Below are 25,647 nucleotides of genomic sequence, written 5' to 3' on the forward strand. Positions count from 1 at the left end.
CATTGTTACTGTTGTTATCCTGAAAACCAATAAGCTTTGTTTTCAATCATTTCCAGTCTTTGGAGATACAAACAAAACTAAATATTAATAAGAATCCAGAAGTATAGTTCTTTCAAGTGTCAAAACTTCTTGATGATAAGTCATAAAACTATGGAATTTTATAGTGGGTAGGGGCTTTGGAATTGCAAATGTGATTTTAAAAATTTAATAGGCTTTATTTTTCAGAGCAATTTTAGGTTCACAGCAAAATTAAAAGGAAAGTATAGAGACTTCCCATACAGAATTTGCCCCCATACATTCGTAACTTCTCTCATTATCAACATCCTCCACCACATCTATTTATTACAATTGAACCCACATTCCCTCCAGAGTGGTCCCTTTGTTACAGTCATTAAACCTACATTAAAACATCATTATCACACAGAGTCCATAGCTTAGGTTCGGGTTCACTCTGAGTATTGTACATTCCAGATGTGTTTTCAAAAAGTCAATTTAGAGTTGACTTTCCTGCACTCTATATATTCAGGGCTATTACTTTTCTAAGTTCTCTTATAAGAAATACATCTCTCTGTATCTCATTTTTAATGATACCTCTTCTTTCATTCCTTTTTATAATAATTATATCTTTATAGTTTACTTCACTTTAAGGTCGGCTTTTAATACCATCTCAACGGAGAGAGAGAAGCTGAAGCAGCTGCTGGAGCAGGACGTCGCGTCCCCCTCCGCGCAGGTCATTGGTCTGAAGCGTGCCCTGTCATCCGTAAGTGCCATGTCTGTGTCCACAAACACCTGACAGTGCGGTCAGGCTCCTGAATTTTCTAGTGTCCATCTCCGTGGTTGTGTAGAAAATTCATGAGAAAACCAAACAAATTATCCAAATTATATTCTAGTCTTTCATCAGATCTGCTTATTCTAAAGACCCAAACTAAGCCTACCCCAAATCTTAGTAGCCAGTATTTCACTGAGCATAAGATATACTTCATGTTTGGTTTCCTCCTCTTTATCTTGACTCTTCTGATCCTGTAAAGCTTTGGCTGTGTGTGTGTGTGTGTGTGTGTGTGTGTGTGTGTGTGTGTGTGACAGACATTGGTTTGTTCGTGCTTACAGCATCTGACAGTTGGACATTTCTGTACCTAAGACTTCACACGCTTAGACTGACTTCCCAAATCACAGGCAGCAGAACTAAATTCTGAGTTCACCCTTGTCCTCTCTGCTGCACAGCACAGATTCTACTGGCCACTCTCCCAGAGATGTGGAGATGGCTTGATTGTATGTGATCTGATTTGATAGTAGAAAACATTCAGATGCGTCACATGCAGCATAGGAAACAGTCTGCCTTTGCACCCAGAGTCAGGCCTCGACTGTCCGTCAGAAAGCCTCTCTGATATTTGCTCTCTCTCCCTTTCTTCATCGACTCCAGTTTATTCCTCGCAGGAGCGAGGCTCCATTGAAGGGCTGTGTCCTAGAGCGCTCTGCCTTGAGCGCCTGATGTTGTCTGGCTGCTCACTTCATATCTATCAAAAAGCTAGAGAAGTTTTAAAACAACACACTCATTTGCTTCTCCTTTTGCCCATCCTTTGGAATTCCCATGGTAACAAGGGAGTGTGCGCACCGTGAAATTACCATCAGAAGAAATACTGAACTTCCTGTTTAGGGTCAGGTAGGGGAGACGAATTTTAGGATCTCGTTTTCAGAAGCCAACTGAGAGAACTAGAAAGTAGCCATTCACGTTTCCTATCCTCATGTTACTGAGAAGAGTAATGTTCTCGGTGTAATGTTAAAGGTAAATGCATTACCAGGAGTACATACTGTTATTGTAAAATACCCAAGGAGTATTCACAGGTTGGACATTGCAGGTATGTTGCCTTTGAAAGAAATAAGAAGTAATGTGGACTGACTGCATGTCCAGGGCCTTGAGGAGCTGGGATCTTCAAGGTCGTAGAGAGAAACACCCCTTGGGACTCACACTGGGTGCTGCCTTGGTTCCAGAGAAGCAAGGTGGTTCTCTCTCTCTCTCTCTCTTGTTTTTTAGTTTATTTAGTGGCAAAGGCATTTTTCCTTGTTCCCAGTAGGCTGGCTTTCAGTGCTTTCAGAGGCCCCTCTCCCCACCCTCCTCCTCTGGAGGGCGGGCCTCCTCGGGTAGAGACTATTGAGATGCATTTGGCCCCGGTGTCCCAGGCCACAGTTGTCCTTACCTTCGCTAAGAAAGTCCCTCTCAACCCTATTCAGGATTTTGGAAACTTAAGATGAAACAGAATGATGCTTTCCTTTCTGCCTTAGATTCCCGGTTAAATTGGTTTTTCAAAAAGTAAAATTATAAGGCCATCTCGGGGCTATCAGGATGTATATGCTGTGTTGTGTGTGCAATCTTGATATTTTTCTTTCTTCTGCCTGTGGCTTGCAAAGGAAAAAGAAGCTAGCAAAATATAGCACCTTTTCCAGGCCACAGTCAGAGTCCAGCCACTGGTATAGATTCTAGCCACTTACAGTAATAAACCAGCGAATCACTGGCCAGAATAAAGCAAGTGTAGAGATTGTTGCTGCATGTAACAATCTCTGTTTTGTGCATTTAAGAAACGTTTACTCAGTGTTTCCTAAACGATTTTCAGGAATTTCCAAGGAACCCATTCCATTCATGGGTCCTAACAATAAAGCCAAAATCTTTGCTAGAGATCCAGGCCAAGCCACATCTTCTGCATTCTCAGCAGGTCGGCCCTGGGGGAAGGGCTGTGAGATTCTTGGAAGAGATCAGGAAGACAGACAGACAGGCAGGATGGACCTGGGGGCAGTCTGGGGGGACAGAACTTGGAGAGCAGTTAGTCACGAAGCTCACCGGACAGAGGCGTGAAGGACACGCCTTCTTTTACCATCAAGCCAGTTCCTTCCCAGTTGGGAGGTTGAGAGAGGGAGTCAGAGCTGCCCTGGGGAGAGATCAGAGAGGTGTGGTAGATGCCAGGTGCTCCTATCTTACACCTTCATTCCAGGGCCCTGGCTCTGAGCCCTCATCCAGGTAAGTGAGTTTTGTTTTTCTTTTCTTTAAAAATCAAATATCTTAATCACAAAGAATGACTAAAACAATCAAACAGATAGCTATATTGGGAAACAATAAAATTGATCCTCTGAAAATCCTACTTTCCAAGATTCAGTTCAACTGGGGTGATCATTAGAACATTAAAATATGGCCAATCATAAGGGATGAGAGCAGCATCTTTTTAAAGATGAGAGAAGCTGGAATCATTAGGGAGGGGCGTGGCCAGAGGCTGCAGTAGCCCTCTGTATCCGCGGGCTCCACATCCACGGGTTTAGCCCAAGGCCTTTTTTTTCTTTTTTAAAATTATTTTTATTGATTTCAGAGAGGAAGGGACAGGGAGAGATAGAAACATCAATTATGAGAATCACCAACCGGCTGCTTCCTGCACGCCCCCTACTGGGACACGTGCCCTTGACGAAAATCAAACCCGGGACCCTTTAATCCGCAGGCCAATTGCTCTATCCACTGAGCCAAACTGGCTAGGGCAGAAAATATTCTTTAAAAAATGTTACGTTGTTGCTGCCATGGACCATGTAGTTAGGCCTACCATGGTTATGATGGCTGCGATGGTGGGGTCTGTACCGAGCATGTACAGACTTTCTTCTTGCCATTATTCCCTAAACAATACAGTATAACAACTACTTACCTAGTATTTACATTGTATGTGGTACCATATGTAACCTAGAGATTTTAAAGTGTATGAGAGGGTGTGCGTAGGTTCTACCCAAATACTACGCCACTTATATAAGGGACCTGAGCATCCGTGGGTTTGGGTATCTGCCTCGGGTGCTGGAGCCCATCCTGGGGATCAGAGGGAGGGGCCGTGAAACCGCTGGTCAGAACAGCAGCTGGGTGTTTGTGATTTCCTTTTCCACAAAAAAAAAAAAAAAAAGCCTTACTAACCTCTCCTTCCATCTCTGGAAATGAGATTAGAGAAAGGCTGTGGTGTCCAGAGTTTAATATCTTTTATTCCCCAGGCATCTCAGAGCCCGTATCCTGTTGGATAGCATTCAAGGAAAAAGTCCAGGAAGTGCCCTGGGGCCCTGCCACGCGGGCCCACTCTGTGCTTTTCTGAAACACTATTTTTAACGTGTTCCAGGCCCTAGCACAAAACACAGACCTTAAAGAACGCTTGCGCAGAATCCATGCCGAGTCCCTGCTCCTCGAGCCCCCCGCTGCTGACAGCCTGGCAGAGGTGGGTAAGGCTCCGGGTCTGGTAAGGTCTGGTGACGTCGCTGTGACCTCACAGGGCGCCCTGGCTCCCTCCTCCCCTCCAGAGGGCTGCTCACATCCACGCCTCCCCCTGCCCTCCCACTGCCAGGCGGGGTCCCGGATCCCAAGGCTTTCTCCAGTCTGCTGCTAACTGCTTCCCCTGGCCCCCAGCACTCTTCTTCCCTTGGTGCCTCTCTCCCCCATTCTTCTCCTAAGCACCCCCGTTTCACTAGGCAGTACTGCTGCCATGGGACCTGTAGAGACAAGTGTTCTCCCGCTACTTCTGAAGAACCCTCAACTTGCCAGTTCCCTGGGCTTCCTCTGTGAGACCCACTCCTCCTTCTCGGCTGTTCCCTTCTCCTTTTCCTGCAATCCTTTCTTTTTTTCCTTTTAGAAGCACAGCCTTACCTTCTGAGGGAAAAAATACTCTTACAGTGAAGGGTCTTGGCCAGGTGATACTACATTAAAAATGTCTTTTCTCAAGACTTGGGATGTTCATCTAAAACACTCTCTAAAGGTGTTTACAGTGAGAAATTTCAGAAAAATACAAGTGAACTGCTTGAGAAGTAGAAAAGGGTAATTAGGGTTACAACTGTTTTTAGTTATCTCTTGTATTGATATGCCTTCCTCAGATGTGCTGAGTTTTTTTATTAACAAATTTATTAGACTGGGGGCATTTAAAATAAAAAATAAAAAGGTAATATACAAGGGGTGTGTGTGTGTGTGTGTGTGTGTGTGCGTGTGTGTGTGTGTGTGTGTGTGTAAATTTGTCTCGAGTTTCTAATGTTTGATCTTAATCCATCTTTCTCCTTTTCCTGTCCTCAAACCCTCACACAAGCCTTCTCTCCTTGGGAAGCTGTGGTGTCGTGATGAGGGGACTAGAGGCTGAAATGAGTCAGCACACAGGCTGCCAGGCCCAAAGGCACTGGCGGTGACAGTTTAAGGTGGGCAGACTAACTACCTCAGGCATAAACACGATTTTATATGTAAAATAAATAAACATGATAGCAGAGGCTCAAAAACCAGTGGGAAAGAGATGGATTATTCAATCAGCTAGGTTGGCACAGCTCAAAAGCAATTTGGAAAGCAGTTTAAATCTCCCATTGCACACTAAAATGAATCACTGGAGAATTTATCAAGGCCTGGCTGGTGTGGCCCAGTTGGTTGGGCATTGTCTCGAGCACAAGGGTTGCTGGTTCGATTCCTGTTCAGGGCACATGCCCGGGTTGTGGGCTTGATCTCTCATGGGGTGGGGGGGGGGGCAAGAAGCAGCCAGTCGATGTGTTGCTCTCACATCAATGTTTCTCTCTCTCCCTCTCCATTGCTCTCTCTCTAAAAATCAATTTTAAAAATCTTTTAAAATATATTTAGTAAGTACCTAGCGTAAGGAGGACTTCCTAAATGTGAAAGTAATAGGAAAAGTTACAAAAGAAATGCTGACTGGATTTGGCTTTTCTCTTAGGAGGAAAATGGTGTGTGTGAAAAAAGAATGCATATAATAGACTAGGAAAAAACATTTTCAGAGAAAATGCCAGACTTGAATAATTCTAAATAGATGATAATGTATGTAATACTTAAATAATTAATAAATAATAGCAAGCAACTTAAGACCTCAGCAAACAAATGGGGTGGGAGGGAACGACACAGTTTACCCCAGATCATTTTTTTAAAAAAACCTTCCATTTGGTAATACTTACAAATTCATAGGAGAGTATAAAGAAATGCAGAGGGTGGGCCTCTCTATATCCAGTTTCTTTTAAAAAAGGACAAAATGTTCAACCTAATTCTTAACAAAGGACTGCTAATTAAAACAAGTACATTAGCACAAAATATTTCCAAATTAAAGTGTTTGGTGCCCTTACACATGTAGAGAAAGCAGAGGCTCTCTTGCTTGTTGATGCAATTAGGTAACATACATTTTACCTTTAACATCTTTAATAATTCTAGTTCTGAGAACTGATTCTAAGGAATAATGAGCTATAATCAGAGACACATTTGCAAGCATGTTCACCACCTTTACAAATTTGGAAACACCTTTAATTTCCAATAAAGGTAATGGTTCCCTGTGACACACAATTAAAATAAAATATCTATCAACTAAAGTTCATTGTGTCAAAGAACTTGTAACAGCCCGGGGAAAAGTTCACAATGTGATGCTACATGACTTTAGCAGATTAGATAAAGACAATGGACAGTGGGGCCCCAATTTTTTAAAAAGTACATCACCAGGTTAATAGGAGCCACATCTGGGGAATGAGACTTTAAGTGATGTTTATTTACTTTTTGTATTTTCTGTTTTGAACACATTACTTTTATATTCAGAACAAATGTTAATTTTGAAATTATTTATAGTGCAATGTTGTTTGGGGGAAGTTTATAAAATTAGATGGGTAGATAGAGATTACAGTTATTTCAGAGCAAAGCTACATGTATAGAGAGGGTTGTAGAGAAATGTATCAAAATAGTTGCAGTGGTTGCTTCACTGTGATGGGATTATGCGCTCCCTCCCTTTTCTCTGTTTATCTTTTGTAACTTAAAAAATAGACAAACTGAGGGGACATCATTTCATTGAACAGACCAGATTAATATGCTAATAAATGAAGCCCCGTGTGGTGCAGACCCTGTGCTGGGTGCAGTCCCGTGAGCTTCCGTAGGTGTTAATAGGAAGTAGCTGGGGTGGGACAGCAGAAGGGGTGAGGGCCGGGGTGTTCCTTTCAGTCTTGATCAGCCCGGACATGCTCTGACACCTCAGTCTAGGAGGAGGGTAGAGAGCACAAGTGACTGCTAATAATTAATGAGTAGAGCAGCTAAATAAATCATTAGAGTCTTATGTGGCAGCAGCACACCAAAGACAGGGCAGTTCAGTGGGCATTACAGGAGCTCCCTCGCTCACCGCGCTGTCTCCCTGTCCCTTGAGGGGGGGGGGACTAGATGGGGGGGACAGCTGTGGAATTTATTTGTAGATCCCACCGTGGTCTCTTTGTTAGGGCAGAGAGAAGCCTGCTTTCCAGAAAGCTGTGCAGATATTAAAATGGGGGGGGGTCTTGGAGCGAATGCCTCGGGCCTGCTATCTTAGTTAGGAAGAATCCAAGACAAAGGGGTCCGCATTTCAGTGTGCCCCAGAAGCAGGCATTTCATAGAGAGGCCTTGCCCTGTAGGAAGGACGGAGGTCTGCCGTGGTCCTCCTGTTAGCACCCCCGCCTGGGCATCATTTGTGTATGAGACGGAGGAGTGTGTCCTGAACTCGAAAAACTTCTGGGGAAAACATAATCTGCGCTAACCTTTGTTCCCCGTTATTCTGGGATGCTCTTAGCAGATACGTAACGACACAGAAGCGACTCCTGTGCCAGCCCAGTGAGAGATGGGAGGTCCGGGGAGTTCAGGGCATCCATCTCCTCTGGGTGGGAGGCATCGAAGCCTCTTGTGCTGAATTTGTTCTCATTCCTCAGGCCTGTCACTGTCACCTCTTCTGTGCAGCCCTCCCCAAACCAGAGCCGCTTCGGAACCACCTCGCCTTCCTCTCCGCTTCTAGCGCTCTCCATGTCCCACGGTCTTGGTCTCAGAGTGTTGGTGTGTTCTCTGCACCCCTCATTCAGGCCAGACGCCGGGTCTTACCCATCAGTGTGTCCCTCCAGGGCCAGCACAAAGCAGTGGCTCAATTTGTTGAAACACATTGATTTTTTCACTTACAACTCGATAGAAGTTGTACCCCCAGTATTCAGGTCCTTCCCGGTGGGACAGTGTAGACCAGTGGTTCCCAACCTGTTTTGGCCGGGCCCCACCTAGGCATCTGTAAAATCCTGATGCCCCCACCCCCCCAGGACACATAATTCTTATTATTCAAAAAGTGAACCCCTGTTCACGCGGAGGAAGCCTAAAAGGCCATTAACTTGGTCTGAACAAGCTTCCAAAGTACATGGTCTCCATGAAAGAGAAAAATAAAAGAACAAAAGGACAGTTGAAGTACTGAGGAGGAAATCACTAAGAAATTGGTAAATAATAATATGAAATTATATGAAAAATAGCAAATAAAGTTTTAAGACATAATAGAGAACTGAAATGCATAAACATGTCACAATATATATCTATATACTGTATATGAGGCCCCTAGAACCATAAGAAATGCAAAAAATTCACTATTAATAACTCATTCGCTAATTGCCCTCCTTAAAAGTCAAATTGCCCCCTGTGGGGCGTGTGCCCCAGTGATGGATAAAACCAGGATTCTGGCCTCAATGAGTGGGAGCCACTGATCTAGACTCAGGGAAGAAGGGATGGAGAGCCAGGCAAGATGAGAATAGAACATCGCAGTGTGCTGTTGTGTTGTTTGTGTAGCAGCCTCTAAAGGGGGTTGGGGACTTCCTTCCCTCGCAGAGTCATTGTGGTTGGAGAGAGACAAAGAGAATTTATTTCATTCATCCATCCATGAATAATGAATGACCTGCCACCAGGGCACTCCTGGACCAAAACACACTGTTTATTTGTCAAGGGACGGCTCGCGAGCAGCATGCTGGCCTCCGTGAGCACGTGGGGCAGGAGAAAGGGAGGCTGCTCAGCCCAGCCATGCAAGGACACGCATGAGTACACTCAGGGGAACGTTAGGATGAAAAGCAACATCCTGCAGCGGTAGAAAATAAGGGAATGTGATTCGGAGAGCGTTGGAATGTGTCCCTCTTAAATGCGACAGGGACTGGCCTGGGCAGTCTTTTTCTAGCTTTGGGATTTACTCGTGTGCCTGAGCAGTGAAGTGCCTGTAAGCGAGGCACCCATTCGGAGGAGGCCTTCGTTTTTCATTTTATTTCATGAGGCTTGTTTCTCCTCAACTCCAGAGCTGACCTCTGCTTTGAGCTGCTTGTTTGCATGGGCCTGCGACCTTGCGTATCATGCAACCAAATCAGTTGTGTGTTTTGCTTCTCTTGAGACCGTTTCTAAATATATATGTATTCTTGTTTTTGTGTTTTAAATAGGAAAACTCCACCGATGACAACCGGCCCCTGGTCCATCAGCTCTCTAATGAGAGTCGGCTCTCCATCACTGACTCCCTGTCAGAGTTCTTCGATGCCCAGGAAGTCCTGTTATCGCCTAGCTCCTCAGAAAATGAGGTTTGACCATTGTGTTCAGTCATGTGCCTCAGGGTCTCTTCTGTTGCTGTACCCATCCCGTAAATACTCATCTCTAGGAACACTAAACTCGGCTGCTCCTTTCTACCATTATATTCTGGGATCTCGGTATAACTCCTCCCCCAAATTGCACAAAAGGCTACAAGACCTTAGAGTAAAAAGTTGTGAAAGTAGGTATTGGGCATCCTTATTTCTGTTACTTGATTTGCTATCCCTCTTTTCAATGACAGGTTAACAATTTTGACTATTAGCGGTTTGATATGTAATATTTCTTAACTACAGGGCCAGAAATTAGCATCATGGAGATTTTTTAATCATTGAATTCAGCCTATGTTAATTTACAACATAAATTATTATATTATAATTATGTTGTAATATGGTCATTATAATACTTTATAACATATAACAATATTTTTAATTTTTAACAATATTCTTTTAAATTGATGCAGAAAATTCATACTCTCCTGAGGAGGCAAGTGTCATAGTTGGCCTTGCTGTGTATAGCGTGTATTGATAATTTTATCCCTTTAGAAGTACTCACCTTGCTTATTAATTTCTATAGAAGGTTATTTTTTTCACAAATAGTTCAAAGACAAATTGTAACTCATTCTGCCAAACACTAACACATTCTGAAAATGCAGCCTGAGTTAATAAGAATTTTAATAACAACTAAAATCTTAGGTTTACTTGTGTTTTCCTTGTGAGAACGAAAGTGCGAGGATTTTAATAACAGCTGTTTGCTGTGAATGCCCCTAGGCAGGCAGGCGAGTGGCCCCAGTAAAAACAGCGTCCAGAACTATTTCTCTAAGTTTGAAGAGTGGGATTGAAAATGTTTGCTGATTTTGCATACAGGTTCTATGAAAACCTGGCTTGTTTACTCTCACTCTAAGGTATATTATTTCTTCTTTCCCATAGGGTTCTGAGGACGATTCATATGTCAGTGACATAAGTGATAACCTTTCCTTGGACAATCTCAGTAATGACTTAGACAATGAGAGACAAACCTTGGGTAAGACTTAAATTATTTGATCTCTGAAAATCTGGATCTTCATGGGATACTAATAAACATATAAAGAGAACCTGTTGCAGGCCAAGAACTGTAACAAGAACTATATAAGAAAATAACCCAGGTGGGAAGACAGTACTCACTCACATGAGAAAAATGTTTTCATTCAAATAAATCTGCCTACTTTTGTAAATTTCTATTTTCTAAAGTGAGGGTATACCAATTATATAAATATCAAAGATAAGTACAACAGATAACCCTTATTGGTCAAACATTCTCTCTGCAGACATATTAGAATATAACTTTTTGCCTTTAGGTATCTAGTGGTTTTCATAATTTAGGAATTCTACGGGGCTTATGATTTGTCAGAAATTAAAATCGAATGATGCCAAGCCCGAGAGAGCCTCAGGAGGTGGGCACTCACCTACGGGGCCCACAGATGGGAAGTCAATGCTGCCTTCTTGAGGAGCCCTCTGTTCATATGAATCCAAAAATGTTCATAGTTTATGGCATAGTAATTCTATTTCCTATGAAAATTATCAGAGATAATCAAATATCTAGGTATATGAACATTCACTACTTGTTTGCATCATAGCAAAACATTGAAATAAATCCAAATCCAACAGTAGATGAATGATTCAGTCAATTGTGGCATATCCATAGAATGGAACTTTTTACAGTCATTATAGATGATGTTCTAGAAGAACTCTGAATAGCATGCAAAAATAACATGTTAACTGAATAAGCAGAACAGAAAACTAGGCATACAGTGTGAGGTATATGGGTGAGAAAGCACTAAATGAAAATACTCCAAAATATAGGTGGCTACTGTATCTGGGTAGTGGGATAATGGATGACTTCTATTTTTTTTTTCATTATTATCCTGTAATAAACACAGTTGCTTTTTTCAGGATTTAAAGTGATTTTTAAGAGTTTAAGAGTTTTTACCAGAATTTGAAGTGCTCTTTAAAAAGAGGTTAAAGAGTTAAAAGTGTAAACAGTAGCCTGCTCTGGGCATAAATCGCAGTGTCCAGTTTTGTTGTAAGTGTCTATAGAGCTGCGAAGAACCGGCTTTCGATTAGGGATTTGGCGACCTACCTGCAGATAAAGTCCGTGAATGTTAGTGCATGTAATTTTTGGTACTTAATTTAGTCGTGCAAAATTTCTATCGAATGACTTTCAGTCATATTCTGAATAACTGAGATTAATGGTAAAATTGAGTACTTTTTAGGTAAGGTTTCACTCATGGATTTTTTTAAAAAAAATAATAAAGTGAAAAGACTTGCAGAGACAACCAGGCTTATTTCCCTTTCAGGGTCGGTTCCTGAAAGCGGTGGGGAAGCCAAGTGCAGGAGGAGGACGTGCCTGCCGGCGCCCTGCCCCAACAGCAGCAGCGTCAGCCTGTGGAACATCCTGAGGAATAACATCGGGAAGGACCTGTCCAAAGTGGCCATGCCCGTGGAGCTGAACGAGCCGCTGAACACGCTGCAGAGGCTCTGCGAGGAGCTGGAGTACAGCGAGCTGCTGGACAAGGCCGCGCGCATCCCCAGCGCCCTGGAGAGGATGGTGAGGGCTCGGCCCACGGCGCTGTCCAGCCCCGGCACCTGGGCCACCAGGCCATCCACACCGGCCAGCAGGACAGACAGTCCGCGTGCCACCCTGGGCATTGTTCCTGGGCGTCGGATGGGCTCCTTCCTCGGGGTCCTCTGGCTCCCCTGTGCTGGGCTGGTCTCATTCACACTGGCAGGACTTGCCACTTGGCTGGGAGGTGGGGAGGGCTTCCTTGTGACAGCTGGTGCCTGGGGGTAGTTCTGATCTGCGGCTTTGCACTTCCTCTTTCTCCAGAACTTTCCATGTGATTGTTCTGATAAGCCTGGCTGGAAAGCCTGCCCTGAGGTCTGTCTGGGCATTTATTTTTACTACCCCAGGTGGGTAGAATTTAATCTCTCAAGCTGTTTTTCTCGTCGAGGGTAAATTTCCCTTGAGAATGATTTTGTTTATTTTTGGAATAATATATCCACAGCTATTTCCTAGAGTTTCAGAAAGTAACACTCTCAGAAGAGATTTTCACATAAGAAACTCTTTTTGTGTTTTCTTCCCCCTCCCCCTTAGTCTATAGAATTGTTACTGTGTGTGTTTTGAAGCTCATCCTAGAGAAAGTCACCTTGTTTGTCTGTTCAGCTTCCACTGAGGGGCTCCTAAGTGTCCCTGTTCGGGGAACTCCATGGCGGTGAGACTGCCGACAGAGCTGCCCTCACATGTTACCTGCTCAGCAGGGAGGTCACTGTGTGGAGGCTGGGACTCCAGTGTGTTCCCCCAATGCAGTCTCTGCCCCAGGCATTTGCTGAGTGGCTGACTTGGAGTTGTCAGGTCATAAAGCCACCTTCCGGCTGAGAGAGCTGAATTCTTTCCTAAATTCTAAGCATGCTGCAGCTTTCCTGCTAATCAAAACGTCATTACTTTAGTGATTCGAAGATTAAAGGGAACTCTAATTAGTGGGTGAAAAGAGACATCCCCGAGGCATTCCACACAGCCTCCGGGGACTGCTCCATCAAGGAGGCTCTCTTGTCACCACAGATAATCAGAGTAGGAGAGAAAAACAGACTGTGTGTCTTTTCAATCTTTGTTACTCTTCCCCAGAGAATTTCTGTGAACAAAAGGAAGCAAATAGCTTCTAAGGCAAGTGTTAAAAGTCACCGTTTTGTGGACAGCTCTTTTCTGTGAAGGAAAAGTTTGGCTTTGAAGATGAAAGTATTCTTAAAGGTGCTTCATTCTTGCCACAATTAAGAAACCCTTAGGATGTTCAGCTGACTGGTTGGTGTAATTGACCTTGGGAAGAAGTTTGAGCAAAGGATTTGCATTCCGGCACCAAGTGCAGGAGGGGAAATCCAGGAAAGCTGGGAGCCGGAACCTTCCCCGGGGCTTGTGCTCACTGCTCTGTGGGTCAGCTTGGGCCCTGCATAGATCTCTCTGCTGTCCAGCCAAAAAGGAGGATGCTTGCTGTGCCTGCTCCCTGCCCGGTCTCCCTCAGCATTATGAGTGATTCCAGGTTCCTGTGTGCATTTTGTTCTAGTTTAAATCGGGGAGGCGACTCAGGGTTGGCTCAGCTTTCAGTATAGAGACTGTGGCCTTGCTGTTGGACAAGAAACGGGCATTGAGGAAGCAGAGAGAGGAACAGTTACCCAGGTTTCAAGAACAAAGGCTGAGTGGAGCAGAGTGATCCATGTTTATAAACCACCCAGCCGCTCTAGGGTGCCCTCTAGCGTGAAGGGGAAGGTGGTGCCTATCTGTGAATGGCTGAGGAAAGGTGTGAGCCCAGTAAATACTTATAAAGGGCACTCAGCTTCTCTTCCCAGAGAAGCAGCTTCGTGACAGGTGCTGGGAAGAGGAGACGTGGAGATGGTTGCTCAGTATTAGAAAGTAGAAGCTGCTCTTGCCACTTAAGTTTAATTTTTTTGCTGCTCCCCCCCCCGCCCTCAGAAAGACGAAAGAAGAGTGTGTGTTTGGGGGATCCTGGAAGGGAAACCGATAAAAACGCCAAGGGCCTCACAGTGGGGACCATGCAGGGATCTGGTTTCCTGGTGGTCACCTATAGTTTTCCTTCCCTTTCCTGTGTGAGTTCCCTTTTGTCCTCCCCCAGAAGCAGAACTTTCACAAAGGCAGGCACCGTGCTCCGTCCCAGGGCTTGCTGCTCAGGCTCAGGCAATGACTCGCACAGACTTTTTTTGTCAAAACGAGTTTTGCTATTTCTACAGCATCAGATTGGGAATGGTTAAACTTAGTTGCGAATTTCTGAAATTTGAGGGAAGTTTGGCTTTTTATGCTTTTCTTCCTCCTTCTCCCCCAAAACCTAAGCAGGACATCAGGAGTCTCGGGTGTTGTCAGGTCCAGAGGTGCTGGCCCGGGCCGAACAGCTCACGAACAGGGCAGGTCACATGGTACAGAGCGGCATGTCGAAAGCCTCTGCCACCGGGGAGGCATCAGAATAAGTGGGCGGTTTGAACATGTTTGGTTCATTTGTCTCTGAGGCCACAGCGAACATTACTGAAACCTGCAACTTTAAACCAAAGTTGGGCCGCCGGTCATGGGTTTGGTTCCCGGTCAGGGCACATCCACAGTCGGGGTCATGAGAAAGGCAACCAATGGATGCTTCTCTCTCACATTAATATCTGTCTGTGTCTCCCCCGCCCCTCCTAATCCCCCCTCTCTTAAAAAAGGGGGGCGGGGGATTAATTAAAAATAAATAGATAAAACTAAAATAAAATAAAAATTAAACCAAAAGTGGTTTGGTTGTCTTTAAAGCAGAGGTAAATCTTTGGCTTCTGAAAAAACCTTAAAGAGAGAAAGAAAGCCTTTATCTTGCTCATATCTTGGTAAAAATAAATGTCTTGGTTACAGAACAATAACGACGCTCGCTCCTCCTTCCCCGCAGGTGTACGTGGCCGCCTTTGCCGTGTCGGCATACGCGTCCAGCTACTACCGCGCTGGGAGCAAGCCCTTCAACCCGGTTCTTGGAGAAACATACGAGTGCATTCGTGAGGACAAGGGCTTCCGGTATTTTTCAGAACAGGTGGGTATACACTTCTTGTTTGTTGTGTCCACCCTTTAGTGTTGTGTCCACCACTTGTACTGAAGGGGTCGCTTCTACCTCCCATGACATGTGCTTTTGAAATACTTGTGTTCCACCTTTCACTAGCTTCAAAGCAACTCAGATGATTATAGGGCTTTTACACATGAAGAGAGGGATCGAGTTCCCTTCCACGGAAAGCTAGCCACCACCCCTGGGCATGAAGGTCCTGGCACTGCTGAGCTCTCTGGCTTGGCCACACCTATCAGCCGTGCCCTTTCTGTTCCAAGTCACAGGGAGAGGACATTTCTAAGTAAGAAGCATTTGCCCAAACTGCTTTTTAGGTTTAAAGGGTGCACCCTCAGCTCGTTGACACCATCATTTTAGAGCATGAACGCCCCCATCAGGATGGGTAGCACCAAATAAACGCATTATTCTTGATTTTAAGAATAATCCTTCATTCATGTATTTATCCACTCGGCCCATACATATATATCGAGCATATACCACGTGCCTGGCATTGCCCAGGTGCTGGGAGAGTGCACGGGCGGGGGCTGCGGGGCCTGTCCTCAGCGAGGATGGGCATACTGCATACCTGTGCGGCCGAGGGCCCTGAGCTGCCACATGACTCCTCCCCTCTCAGGATGAGCAGAGAACCACACTCAGGGACAGCATCTCTGGAGCCAGACGGCATAGGTTCCTTCAGCTCCACCTCTTACTGGGCTTGGCACCAGGTCGGCCGCTTCCCTCTGTGCTGCAGTTTAAGTGGGAGTGATGGTCACGGACAGACCTCAGGTGGCTTTGCAAGGGTTGACGAGGTTCCCTCTGCAAAGTTCTGAGGCCGTGAAGTAAAGAGTGTCGTGTGAGTGTGCTCTTCTTGCTCATGCTGGACGGCATGGTTTGCATTAGTGTCATGTTGGCAGCAGCCAGACACATCAGTGAGGAATTGTTTAGCTAAAACAGGGTGCAAAGGTACTGAAGATAAAGATAAAAACAATCCCCCCCACCCCAGTTAAAGCAGCAGCCAAACATGCCCACCCTCCGTGTACCCTAAATGTCACCTGGGAACGTTAAACATGATTGCTGTGGTACATTTCTCTCCTCCCCATTCTTAGAAAGCTAAGGGAAAATGGGGCGGGGGGGGGGGGGGGGTTGCTAAAATATTATTTCCTTTCCTGACACCCTGCTGCCCTCTTTATCAAAGGAGGTGCACTATGGGGTAGGAAGGGAAGGGTGGTGTGGCTGACAGGTTTATGGAAACGGTGCTTGTCTTAACTGCACATTGCAAGCAGCATTCTCTGAAACTCAAAGGAAAATGGATACACGGTAATCCCAAAGCACATTTTCAGTAGCTTTCCAGTTAGAGCCTGAAATGAGAAATTAAACCCTGGTATCAGGGAGATAGGGGGTTAAATCAGTAGTTAAAGGGATATGATAATCTGATTCAAATTCAAGTGGGTTACTTAAGTACTGAACCTAAAATGGAATGAGAATAAATGAAAATGTAATTTGGTTACCATGGCATTATATACACTCATGTGAAGCAATAAAGGCCCCAGATGGCCCCAAACTCCAGCGGACAGCCAGGACAGGATGAATAGGCATAGGAAACAATAGTAACCAGAGCTTGTGTGAAGCTAAGCTTCAGCCCCGGAGCCCTGGCGGGTCAGGGCCAAGCTCAGCACCTGCTTGGGTTTCCGCTGCGGTGGCGGGTGGTGTGGAGAGAGAACGCGCGGTGGAAAGAGCATTGCGTAACGTAGTCTTCAGTTCTGGGAAGCAGATCCCCGGGAAACAGGCGAGAGAGAGAGATCTGGTCACTGTTAGCAGCATAGGGTGCTGGGCAGAATGTCGACCTGCTGCCAGGTCCCAGCTCCACCGCTTCCTCTGTGCTGGGCGTGCATGAGCGGCGCACACTTTCTGAGCCTCAGTTGTTTCTTGAGGAAATAGGAGGCAATGCTTAGCGCGTGGGAATGTGAGGCTGAGGCGAAATCATGCACTGATGTACAGAGGGGACGTTCAGCCTGTGGCTACTGCTCCTATATTTAGAGGTAACTTTGAAAATCTTTTTTAATATACGGTGTTAAGAATAGTAAGAGGGATGTTGAAATAAGATGTACTGTATCTACGCTGCTAATTCAAGTGGTTTGAAGGGGGCATAATGTCCCTGGTGAGTCTCTGACAGAAAGCCAGGCAGGAGGCGGCAGGAGTCCCCACAGCTGGCGTCACCAGGGTGATGCCACTAATCCTGGTCACGGAGCCACTTCCTGTGCCTGGAACTGAGCCCCCTGGCCTTGGGCGGTTGGTGCGTTGAATACACCCAGGAATGCATGAGCCCCAGGGGCCGTCCCCCCTGCTTCCCAGAGTCCTAGATAGCAGGTCCGTATCTAATCACATCAGTCTTGGTACAGAAGACTGATACACAAATGAGACCGCTGCTCTGCATGGGCTGTGGCAGAGAGACCTGCCCTGGGGATCAGAAGGCTTGGTGAGCGGGCCCAGGCGGACCCATCCCCACCCCTGGCCAGAGCACTGGGAAGCCAACATTGTGATCATGAGGCGAGTGCCCTGAGGAGGAGAGGTGGCTGTTTACCCCTTGGGCCGGGCTGCCCAATTGCCCCAGGGGCGGAGACAGTTTGGGCCAGGCCCCTCCCTTTCCTGCCAGCAGGAGACACCTCAGCTCAGTCACCACCAACCCCCCACCTGCCTTTGGTTATGCTGAAAGACCTTCTACTTTAACACAGCGGAAGAGCCAAGGCGTCTGTTCTGTCCTGGGCGGTCCCTGCCAGCCTGGCTCTTCCTGCCTCCTGCCCAGGAGATGTTCTCCCTCCGCGGAGCCAGCCACACGCCTCCCTCGTCCGTTAGTGGAGGTGACACAAACGCTCCAGCTTTCAGAGCGGGGCTCCTTTGCCTTCTTGTACCTCTACACTGAGTCGAGGTCACTGAATGACTAATATCATAATCCGGGAAGGACCCCCAAATTAACATTTTTAGGTGGAATTTTATTCTAACGAGGAAGTTGATGGAAATCATATCTCCCAGTGAAAGGGACCTCGAAAGGAACAAGGGTAGCTTGGCTTCTCTACTGTGTTTTCTAGGCATTTGAGAATTGGTGTCTGTACCTTTCCTCCAAGCCCTGGGCATGTTGCTTTGTGGCTTGGTGGGCACGTGGATGTTCGAAGTGCTCAGTGGTACGGGAAGTTGAAGTGAGTGCTACTTCCCAGAGTCCAACTACATCGAGCTCCGTTTTTCTCCTTAAAAGACCCAAAAATGCCATGTCAGAATGACTCAGCTGTCAGACACCAGAGGAAACATTTGCTGTTCAAATTCTCATAACAGTTAAGGTGTGCAGGGTGCTTTATGCTGTTCCAACTTGAACAGGTTCTTATTTGATCTTCAACCCCTCCCCCCTCCCGCTCCCATGTGCAGGCGAGGTGAGGATGAGGTACAGGCGCGGAAACGGGGGGCCACGGGCATCAGCACCTCCCAGCGCCCCTCGGCCAATGCGCTCTGTTTCCATCCCCGTCCCTTCTCCGTCACACTCTTGGGGTCTCGTGTAGTTTAGGTGCTGCGCTCAGAGCTGCTGGACTTGGGCTGTGGATAGAAAATAGCCTTTTATACTGTTCAGACGGTGGGCTTTGGTCTGTCATTGTCACTCGGCCTTGCATCCTCTGGACTCACACAGGACGTTGTTCTCAGCGCCCACTGTGGCTGGCGGGTGGCCTCTGAGGAGGAGGTGCATCTGGAGTAAGTTATAGACATTCCTGTCATGGTCCACCATCTCGGGGAAGGAGCTTTCTTTGTGCCAAGAAATCTGAGTCAGCTGTGGCTTTCTAAATAAGCCCAGAACTGGGGGTGCGGTGGGGGGGTCAGGCAGAAAGGACTTCCTTTCTCTCCTGGACTGTCTCCTGCGGGTGAGTTACTCCTCACTGGCTCCCCCTGCTGCCTGGCACGGAGCTCTGCTATGTGGGGCTTCATCAGCCACCGGGGCTCAGGAAACCCCCTTCAGTTGGCGTGGCTTCTCTTCGTACCTTTGGGAAAGGTTTGGTCTAAATTTAGAATGCGCAGTTAAGCTGTTTCCTGAAGGTGGCTTTTCCTGATTCACTATCCCAGTCATTTTAACCATTTACCCGCCCACCCACATACTCTAGACAGAAAAGCCGAGTGGAGTTATTGAAAGTTACTAAAATGGAAGAGTCACCCTGGCCGGTGTGGCTCAGTGATGGGAGCGTCGTCCTTTTGGAGGGTCTCAGGTTCAATTCCCAGTCAAGGGCACATACCTGGGTTGTAGGTTTGATCCCCACAAGTTGCCCTACAAGGTCAGAGGCAAGTCAGGAACTAGGAGGACTGTCTAGTTAGGTCTCGGAACAGCTGCAAAATTGATGTATTTAAGGGATATTTTTATAAATCCAAAAAAAGAAAAACTTAAAAAATACACAAATATTGAAATGCATTCTTTTCCCATCTGCTTCCCTCCTCTTGGTACATTCAAAGCATAAATAAAAATGATTAGGTCAGGGTGAAGAAAGACCTCCGTTATATAAATAAATTACAGGATTTTTTTTTTATTGCTTAAAGTATTACAAAGAGTATTACATATGTCTCCTTAAAAGCCTTTTTTAAAATTTGTTATTCCTTCTGTGACTGTTTTACCGAAACCAACATTATTAACATAGTTCATATATTTTATAATATACTTATACTTCTATATTGACCATCTTACCAAATGAATCAAATTCACATTTAGGAGGTAGGTTTCTAAAAGGGCTGGAAGTGAAAATTGTCCCTGAGAATCCCACAGACACAGGGAGGGGCTGTGTTTTTAGGAGGCCTGTGGGAAGAACTACCATCCAGGGGCAGCAAACGTGCATCGCCCATCGCATCTTGGATCTGAGATGGGTGCTCGCTGAGAACTGAGAGATACCACAGCTGTTTACGTGTTTGCCTCTGCTGCTCTTCGGGCCGAGCTGGCAGGCGAAAGCCATCCGTTCAGTGTGTATGTGACAGGACTCCAGATGAAGCTGCCCCTGCCGCTCCCTGCCTACAGGGGTGGCACCGGAAGTGGTTTTCAGACCATGTCCCTGAGGGTCCAGAGCCGTGGATTTGAGCATTGTCAGCCACCACCTCCCCCCCACCCCCAAAAACCATGCTATAAACAAAAAATGCTGGGTTTTCCCTTTGCTTCTTCCCTGTCAGTGTGTTTGGGAAACCTTGCTTAATCTTCCTGGTTTCTCTCCTCGTTTGGATGCTCTACATGTAAGATGCTTGGCTAAGAACCAGCTGACAGAAGTTTCTGGAAACACCACCGCCAACGTCACTCTGGTTTTACTAGTACTGAATTATAATAACAGTGCACTTACCGTTCACGTGCCTCAGTGACTGAGGACACGTTTCCTCATTAGCTCCTTCGTTAGTGAATCAGCCGGAAGTAATGACTCGTGTCAAAAGGCAGGGAGTCGGCTACCGCCTCTGCCCCAGGGGACTCTTTTCTAGAATGTAATTGCCTATTTACTCAAATTGCCTGTTTCTATTATGACAGAAAATGAGTAAAACTTTTTTTCATACCAGTGACTAATATTTCTTCAATAATGGTTTGTAGACACATTATTCTTTTTAAAAAAGTGATCTTGAATTCATCTTCCTGTAGGTAATTTGCAAAGAGACCAGACATGTGATGCAATTTTCAAAAGAGTGAAATCTGCTGAGGCATTGAGAATTTTTGTGTTGCTTAGAAGTAGCATTTAAAAATATTTGTGATTTGACGATCTGATTAAATGCAGGTGCCCTCAGAGCAGCTGATAGGGATTTTGACATGGGTAGCCAATGTCAGATTAGAGGGTTTGTGAGTGGGCAGCCCTGGCGTGCCCTTGTTTTTATTTTCACATCTTTCAAAAGGTGTCTCTGTCCTCATCACTCACTCTGCCACTTTTCTCCGAGGCTTCCATTCACCCCTAACAAACTGGAGCAAATTGGAACTGACCGCATTAGAAGCGCCCTCTAAGGGACAGACTTGTTAAAAGAAAACTGATCCCGAGCGTTGTTACATCTCAACGCAAGGGAGGAGGAAGGAACTTCAGGAGACACACAGTTAATAATGTTTTTGGCCTTTGTTTCCAACAGGTCAGCCACCACCCACCTATCTCTGCATGTCATGCTGAGTCTGAAAATTTTGTTTTCTGGCAAGGTAATGTGCTAATTTATTCAACCCCCTCGTTTTTTGTGATGTTATAGATTTTTATTTTATTACGGAATGGCTGTTAAATGCTTGTAAGATTAAAAGTGGGCCCTGGACTTGGAATCTCTGGGAAAGCCTTGCAACTTGTCACCTGCTTCTCATCTCTCCTGCTCCTATTCCTTTCTCCGTATTGCTCCCAGTTATCTCTGCAAAGTCCGTATCTAATCACATCAGTTCTCTGTCCAAACAAACACCTTATTTTCCCTCGAGGCTCACAGACCAGACTTCTTAGGCAGGCTGTAGAGCCCAGTGGCTTTTGTACCCATCTGTCTTCCCACTCTTCTCTCTAAGCAAGCATGTTCTTCCATTTCACCACACAACATACTCAGCGAGTGAGCTCTCCCAAGGGAGGGACTTCATCTTCTCATTAGCTTCCCTAGAACTCAATTTTTAATTATCTATATATACTAGAGGCCTGGTGCATGGATTCATGCACCAGTGAGGTCCCTCGGCCTGGCCTGCGGGGATCAGGCCGAAACCGGCTCCCAACAACCCCCGAGGGGTCCCGGATTGCGAGAAGGCGGTTCTTGGATGACACACCCCGGAATCTGGCTCCCACCTCTCTGGTTCTGGATGCATCACCCAAGAACCACAGCTGCCAAGTCACTGCAGCTTGGCAGCTCCTGCATTGAGCGTCTGCCCCCTGGTGGTCATTACACATCATAGCTACCAGTCAGTTGGCCGGTCGCTTAGGCTTTTATATATATAGATAAAAGGCTAATATGCTAAGTGTCCGGCCGTCTGACTAGTCACTATGACACTCACTGACCACCAGGGGGCAGTCGCTCAACACAGGAGTGCCGAGCTGCAGTGACTTGGCAGCGGCGGGTCTCAGGTGATGCACCCTGAAACCAGAGAGAAGGGAGCCCGATCCCTCACAGCGCTACCCCAGGTGTGGCCGGCTGGGGAGGGACCGAGGGAGGTTGGCTCCAGGGTGTGTCTAGTCTCCCCCAGTCCTGCCCTGCCAGCCACCTTCTAATTAATTTCCTTTCATTGTGCACGAATCCATGCACCAGGTCACTAGTCAATAATAAAAAGTTATCCTGTGCCCAGCTGGCATGGCTCAGTGGTTGAGCATTGATCTATGAACCAGGAGGTCACAGATCAATTCCCAGTCAAGGTACATGTCTGGGTTTCAGGCTTGATCCCCAGTGGGAGGGCGGGAGTGCAGCAGGCAGCTGATCAATAATGCTCTCTCACCATTGATGTTTCTCTCTTTCTCTCCCTTTCCCTTCTTTTCTGAAATCAATAAAAAATATATTTTTTAAAGTTATCCTATATGATAAGGGGTTTTGTTATGAAGAGATTGTTCAGTGTCATGATTGATCATTTATGCAGCCGAAGAACTCTTTTGTCTTCCTAGCTCTCCTGGTAAATGTGTAATACTTGGTATTATTTCATTTCAGATGTGAGATGGAAAAACAAATTCTGGGGCAAATCCATGGAAATCGTTCCCATTGGCACAACCCATGTGACTCTGCCGGCGTAAGTGCCTTTGTGGTTGGGAACCTTAGAGAACTTAGGGCCAAGATGGCGGCCTTAGGAGCAAGCTGCCCACGGTCCCCGATCCCTACGGCGCTGGCTGTCTGGTTGGGTTTTTTGATCTGTTTGACAGTAAATGCAAGTATTCCTTATTGTGACGACCTCACAGTTTATTCCCCTCAAATGAAAATGCTTCCTTGGGACCAAAATTGCCAGCAAAGACGCTTTTTAAAAACTCATTTATACTTTCTAACAAAACTAAGAATGATGGTTTTCATTAACGTTGTCCTGCCTCATGGTCTGAATTCCTTTCCGAAGGGTATGGCCTTGATCTTTCAGGGATGATTGACACTTACTCCTAAAACTAAATGTGGCCCCTGGAGCCAGGCTGCCAGGACCCCGGTGCTCACTCTGCTGCGAGCTGATGGCAGATCCTGGAGGTTCCCTAACCTTTCTGGTCTCCAGTGCTGCCACCTGTGAACCGCGGATGATACACCACCCACTTCACAAGACTGTTGTGAAGATAAAACACGTAAACTAGTACTTGGCACATGGTATGTGCCTTGCCAGTGTTTGGTCTTATTAATTATTTGTATCTGTTGAATTGGAATCTGAATACTTTCTCGTTGTAAAAGATTTAAGATATATGTATCTGAAGATTTACACATATGATGTATGTGTGTACATATAGGTGTGTAATATGCACACACGTGTGTGCCTATATGCATATATACATGTGTGTGCACATGTATGTGTGGGGGAGAGAGCAGGTTGTGAAAACCCCCATTCTTCCCCATGGCCACTTCCCTTCCCTAGTTTGGGGATTTTAAACGAGTCACCTCTGGCTCTCAGTTCCCGCCTCTGTCCCCGGAGGGGGCGGGTGTTCCATGAGGTCAGCAGAGGTAGCCAGGCCTCCGGCGCTTGCAGGTGCCGAGGCTGGTGCTGTCGCCCTTGGTAGATGCTGCCTCCCTGGAGAGTGAAGGCTCAGAATGCCGACCCCGCCCGGTTCTCAGTGGTGCTGGCTCCGCAGGTGCAGGGATGAGTAATCATCGCGTGACTTACTTAAAAAGCAGCGCTTGTTTGCATCCCCTGCCGACTCCTCTGGGCATCACCCTCTCACCTTTTCCTCCTTTAGTTTCGGGGACCATTTTGAGTGGAACAAAGTCACCTCCTGCATCCATAACATCCTAAGCGGGCAGCGGTGGATTGAGCACTATGGGGAGATTGTCATCAAGAACCTGAATGACGACTCCTGCCACTGCAAAGTGAACTTCATCAAGGTGAGCGGTGGCCCTGGGGCTCTACTCCACCCTGGAAAGGCCTTACAGAGCTGGGGCCTCATGTGTCTTGGGGAACCTTTCACCTTCACTTCTATGCCAGCAGACAAGCAGTGCCAGCCGGGGTCCCTTGGTCCCAGCCCCACTCTCTCACCTGGACCAGGGCCATAGCTCCTCCCAGCCTCCACCCATCCTCCCCCTGGTCCTCAGGGCAGCAGCCAGAGGGTCTCTTCTGAAATATGTCAGCCCGGTCAGCATGGCTCAGTGGTTGAGCGTCCACCTATGAATCAAGAGGTCACAGTTCGATCCCCAGTGTGGGGCATGCAGGAAGCAGCCGATCAAGGATTCTCTCCATTATTGATGTTTCTGTCTCTCCTTCTTCCTTCCTCTCTGATATCAATTAAAAATATATTTAAAAAATAAAATAAAACATAAGTCATACGCTACAGGATGGATGGACCTTGAAGACATGCTGAGTAAAATATGCCAGCCGCCTGATTCTGTTCTTGTGAGGGCCCTAGAGCAGTCAAAGCCAGAGACAGAGCAGAATGGGTGGCCAGGGGCTGGGAGAGGGCCTGCGGAGTTGTTAGTGGGCACAGAGTTTCCGCTTGGGAGGATGGAGAATTTCTGGCAAGATATAAGGCAGTGGTTGTACAACATTATGAATGTACTTAATGCCACTGAATTCTACACCTATAAATGGTTAAAAAGGTAAGTTTTGTTATGTATGTTTTACCACAATTTTTAAAAATGGAAGTTGTGTTATATTTGACCAAATCCTCTGACAACGGCCGTCTTTCTCACGGAAAAGCTCACATCTGTACGGAGGCCCACGGGACCCGCTCAGCCTGCACTGCCCGCACCGCCCGTCCAGTTCACACACACGTGCACACACACGCACACTGACCTCACTCCTCTCCAACCTCAGCTCCTGCCGGCCCCTCGTCCCCATCCTTCCTCATTGTCCTCTGACCACACTGGCCCTCCTCTCTTCATTCTCTCTCCTCTCCCCAGATCCTTCCATCACCTGCCCTGTCTTGTTAGTGACTATCACATCCCATTTCCTTCTTACTGTCTGCAGTTAGCTGCTCCATTGATTCGCTTGTTTATTTTCTGTTCCCCACACCTCCCTCGCCATTCCTGGCTCCAGAAAAGCAACCCCTGCTCACTCTCACTCCTCACTCTCACTTGGGGCGCAGCTGCTGCCTGGAAATGGGGCCTGTCCCCCAGCGACTCATCACAGGATGAATGAACAGGCTGGCCTGAGGCAGAACACCTGCCAGTCAGCTCGGCCTTCCTCCAGCCTCAACTGGAGCCCTCTCCCATCTTTCTTCCTCCTCAGATGCCCTCTTGCTGTTGCAAATCTCAAGTACTTAACATGGTCTTAGAGCAGCGGTTCTCAACCTTCTGGCCCTTTAAATATACCGTATTTGCCGGCGTATAAGACGACTGGGCGTATAAGACGACCCCCTAACATTTCCACTCAAAATACAGAGTTTGTTATATACTCGCCGAATAAGACTACCCCCTCTTCCGCACACCTTCCACACGCCAAATAAAAGGTAAAACAATATCAGATTTGATTTTAACATTTTAATTTATATTCAAATGCTTATGACATGCAGGAAAACTGTCACAAGGCTGTATGTAATCAAACATATACATAAAACAGTGTAAGTTTATTACCGGTAAACATACCGGTAATTCACTAAAGAAAACA

General features: G+C 46.4%; 1 protein-coding gene across 9 annotated transcripts in view; it reads left to right on the forward strand.

Moving 5' to 3' along the window:
* OSBPL3 (oxysterol binding protein like 3) overlaps positions 1-25,647 on the forward strand; it is a 146,236-nt gene that overhangs the window by 108,004 nt on the left and 12,585 nt on the right. For 7 of the 9 annotated variants that reach the window (XM_006779002.2, XM_006778999.1, XM_006779005.1 and 4 more), the window contains 9 exons: positions 633-760; positions 4,131-4,226; positions 9,211-9,345; positions 10,279-10,372; positions 11,685-11,935; positions 14,802-14,939; positions 21,054-21,117; positions 22,575-22,653; positions 23,786-23,930. In XM_006779002.2, coding sequence (XP_006779065.1) covers positions 633-760; positions 4,131-4,226; positions 9,211-9,345; positions 10,279-10,372; positions 11,685-11,935; positions 14,802-14,939; positions 21,054-21,117; positions 22,575-22,653; positions 23,786-23,930 — 1,130 coding nt within the window. The remainder of the gene's footprint in view (positions 1-632; positions 761-4,130; positions 4,227-9,210; positions 9,346-10,278; positions 10,373-11,684; positions 11,936-14,801; positions 14,940-21,053; positions 21,118-22,574; positions 22,654-23,785; positions 23,931-25,647) is intronic. The other 2 variants (XM_006779006.1, XM_006779007.1) reach the window with 1 other exon arrangement.

Source organism: Myotis davidii, unplaced genomic scaffold, assembly GCF_000327345.1.
Source record: "Myotis davidii unplaced genomic scaffold, ASM32734v1 scaffold168, whole genome shotgun sequence".
NCBI classification, from domain to species: Eukaryota; Metazoa; Chordata; class Mammalia; order Chiroptera; family Vespertilionidae; genus Myotis; species Myotis davidii.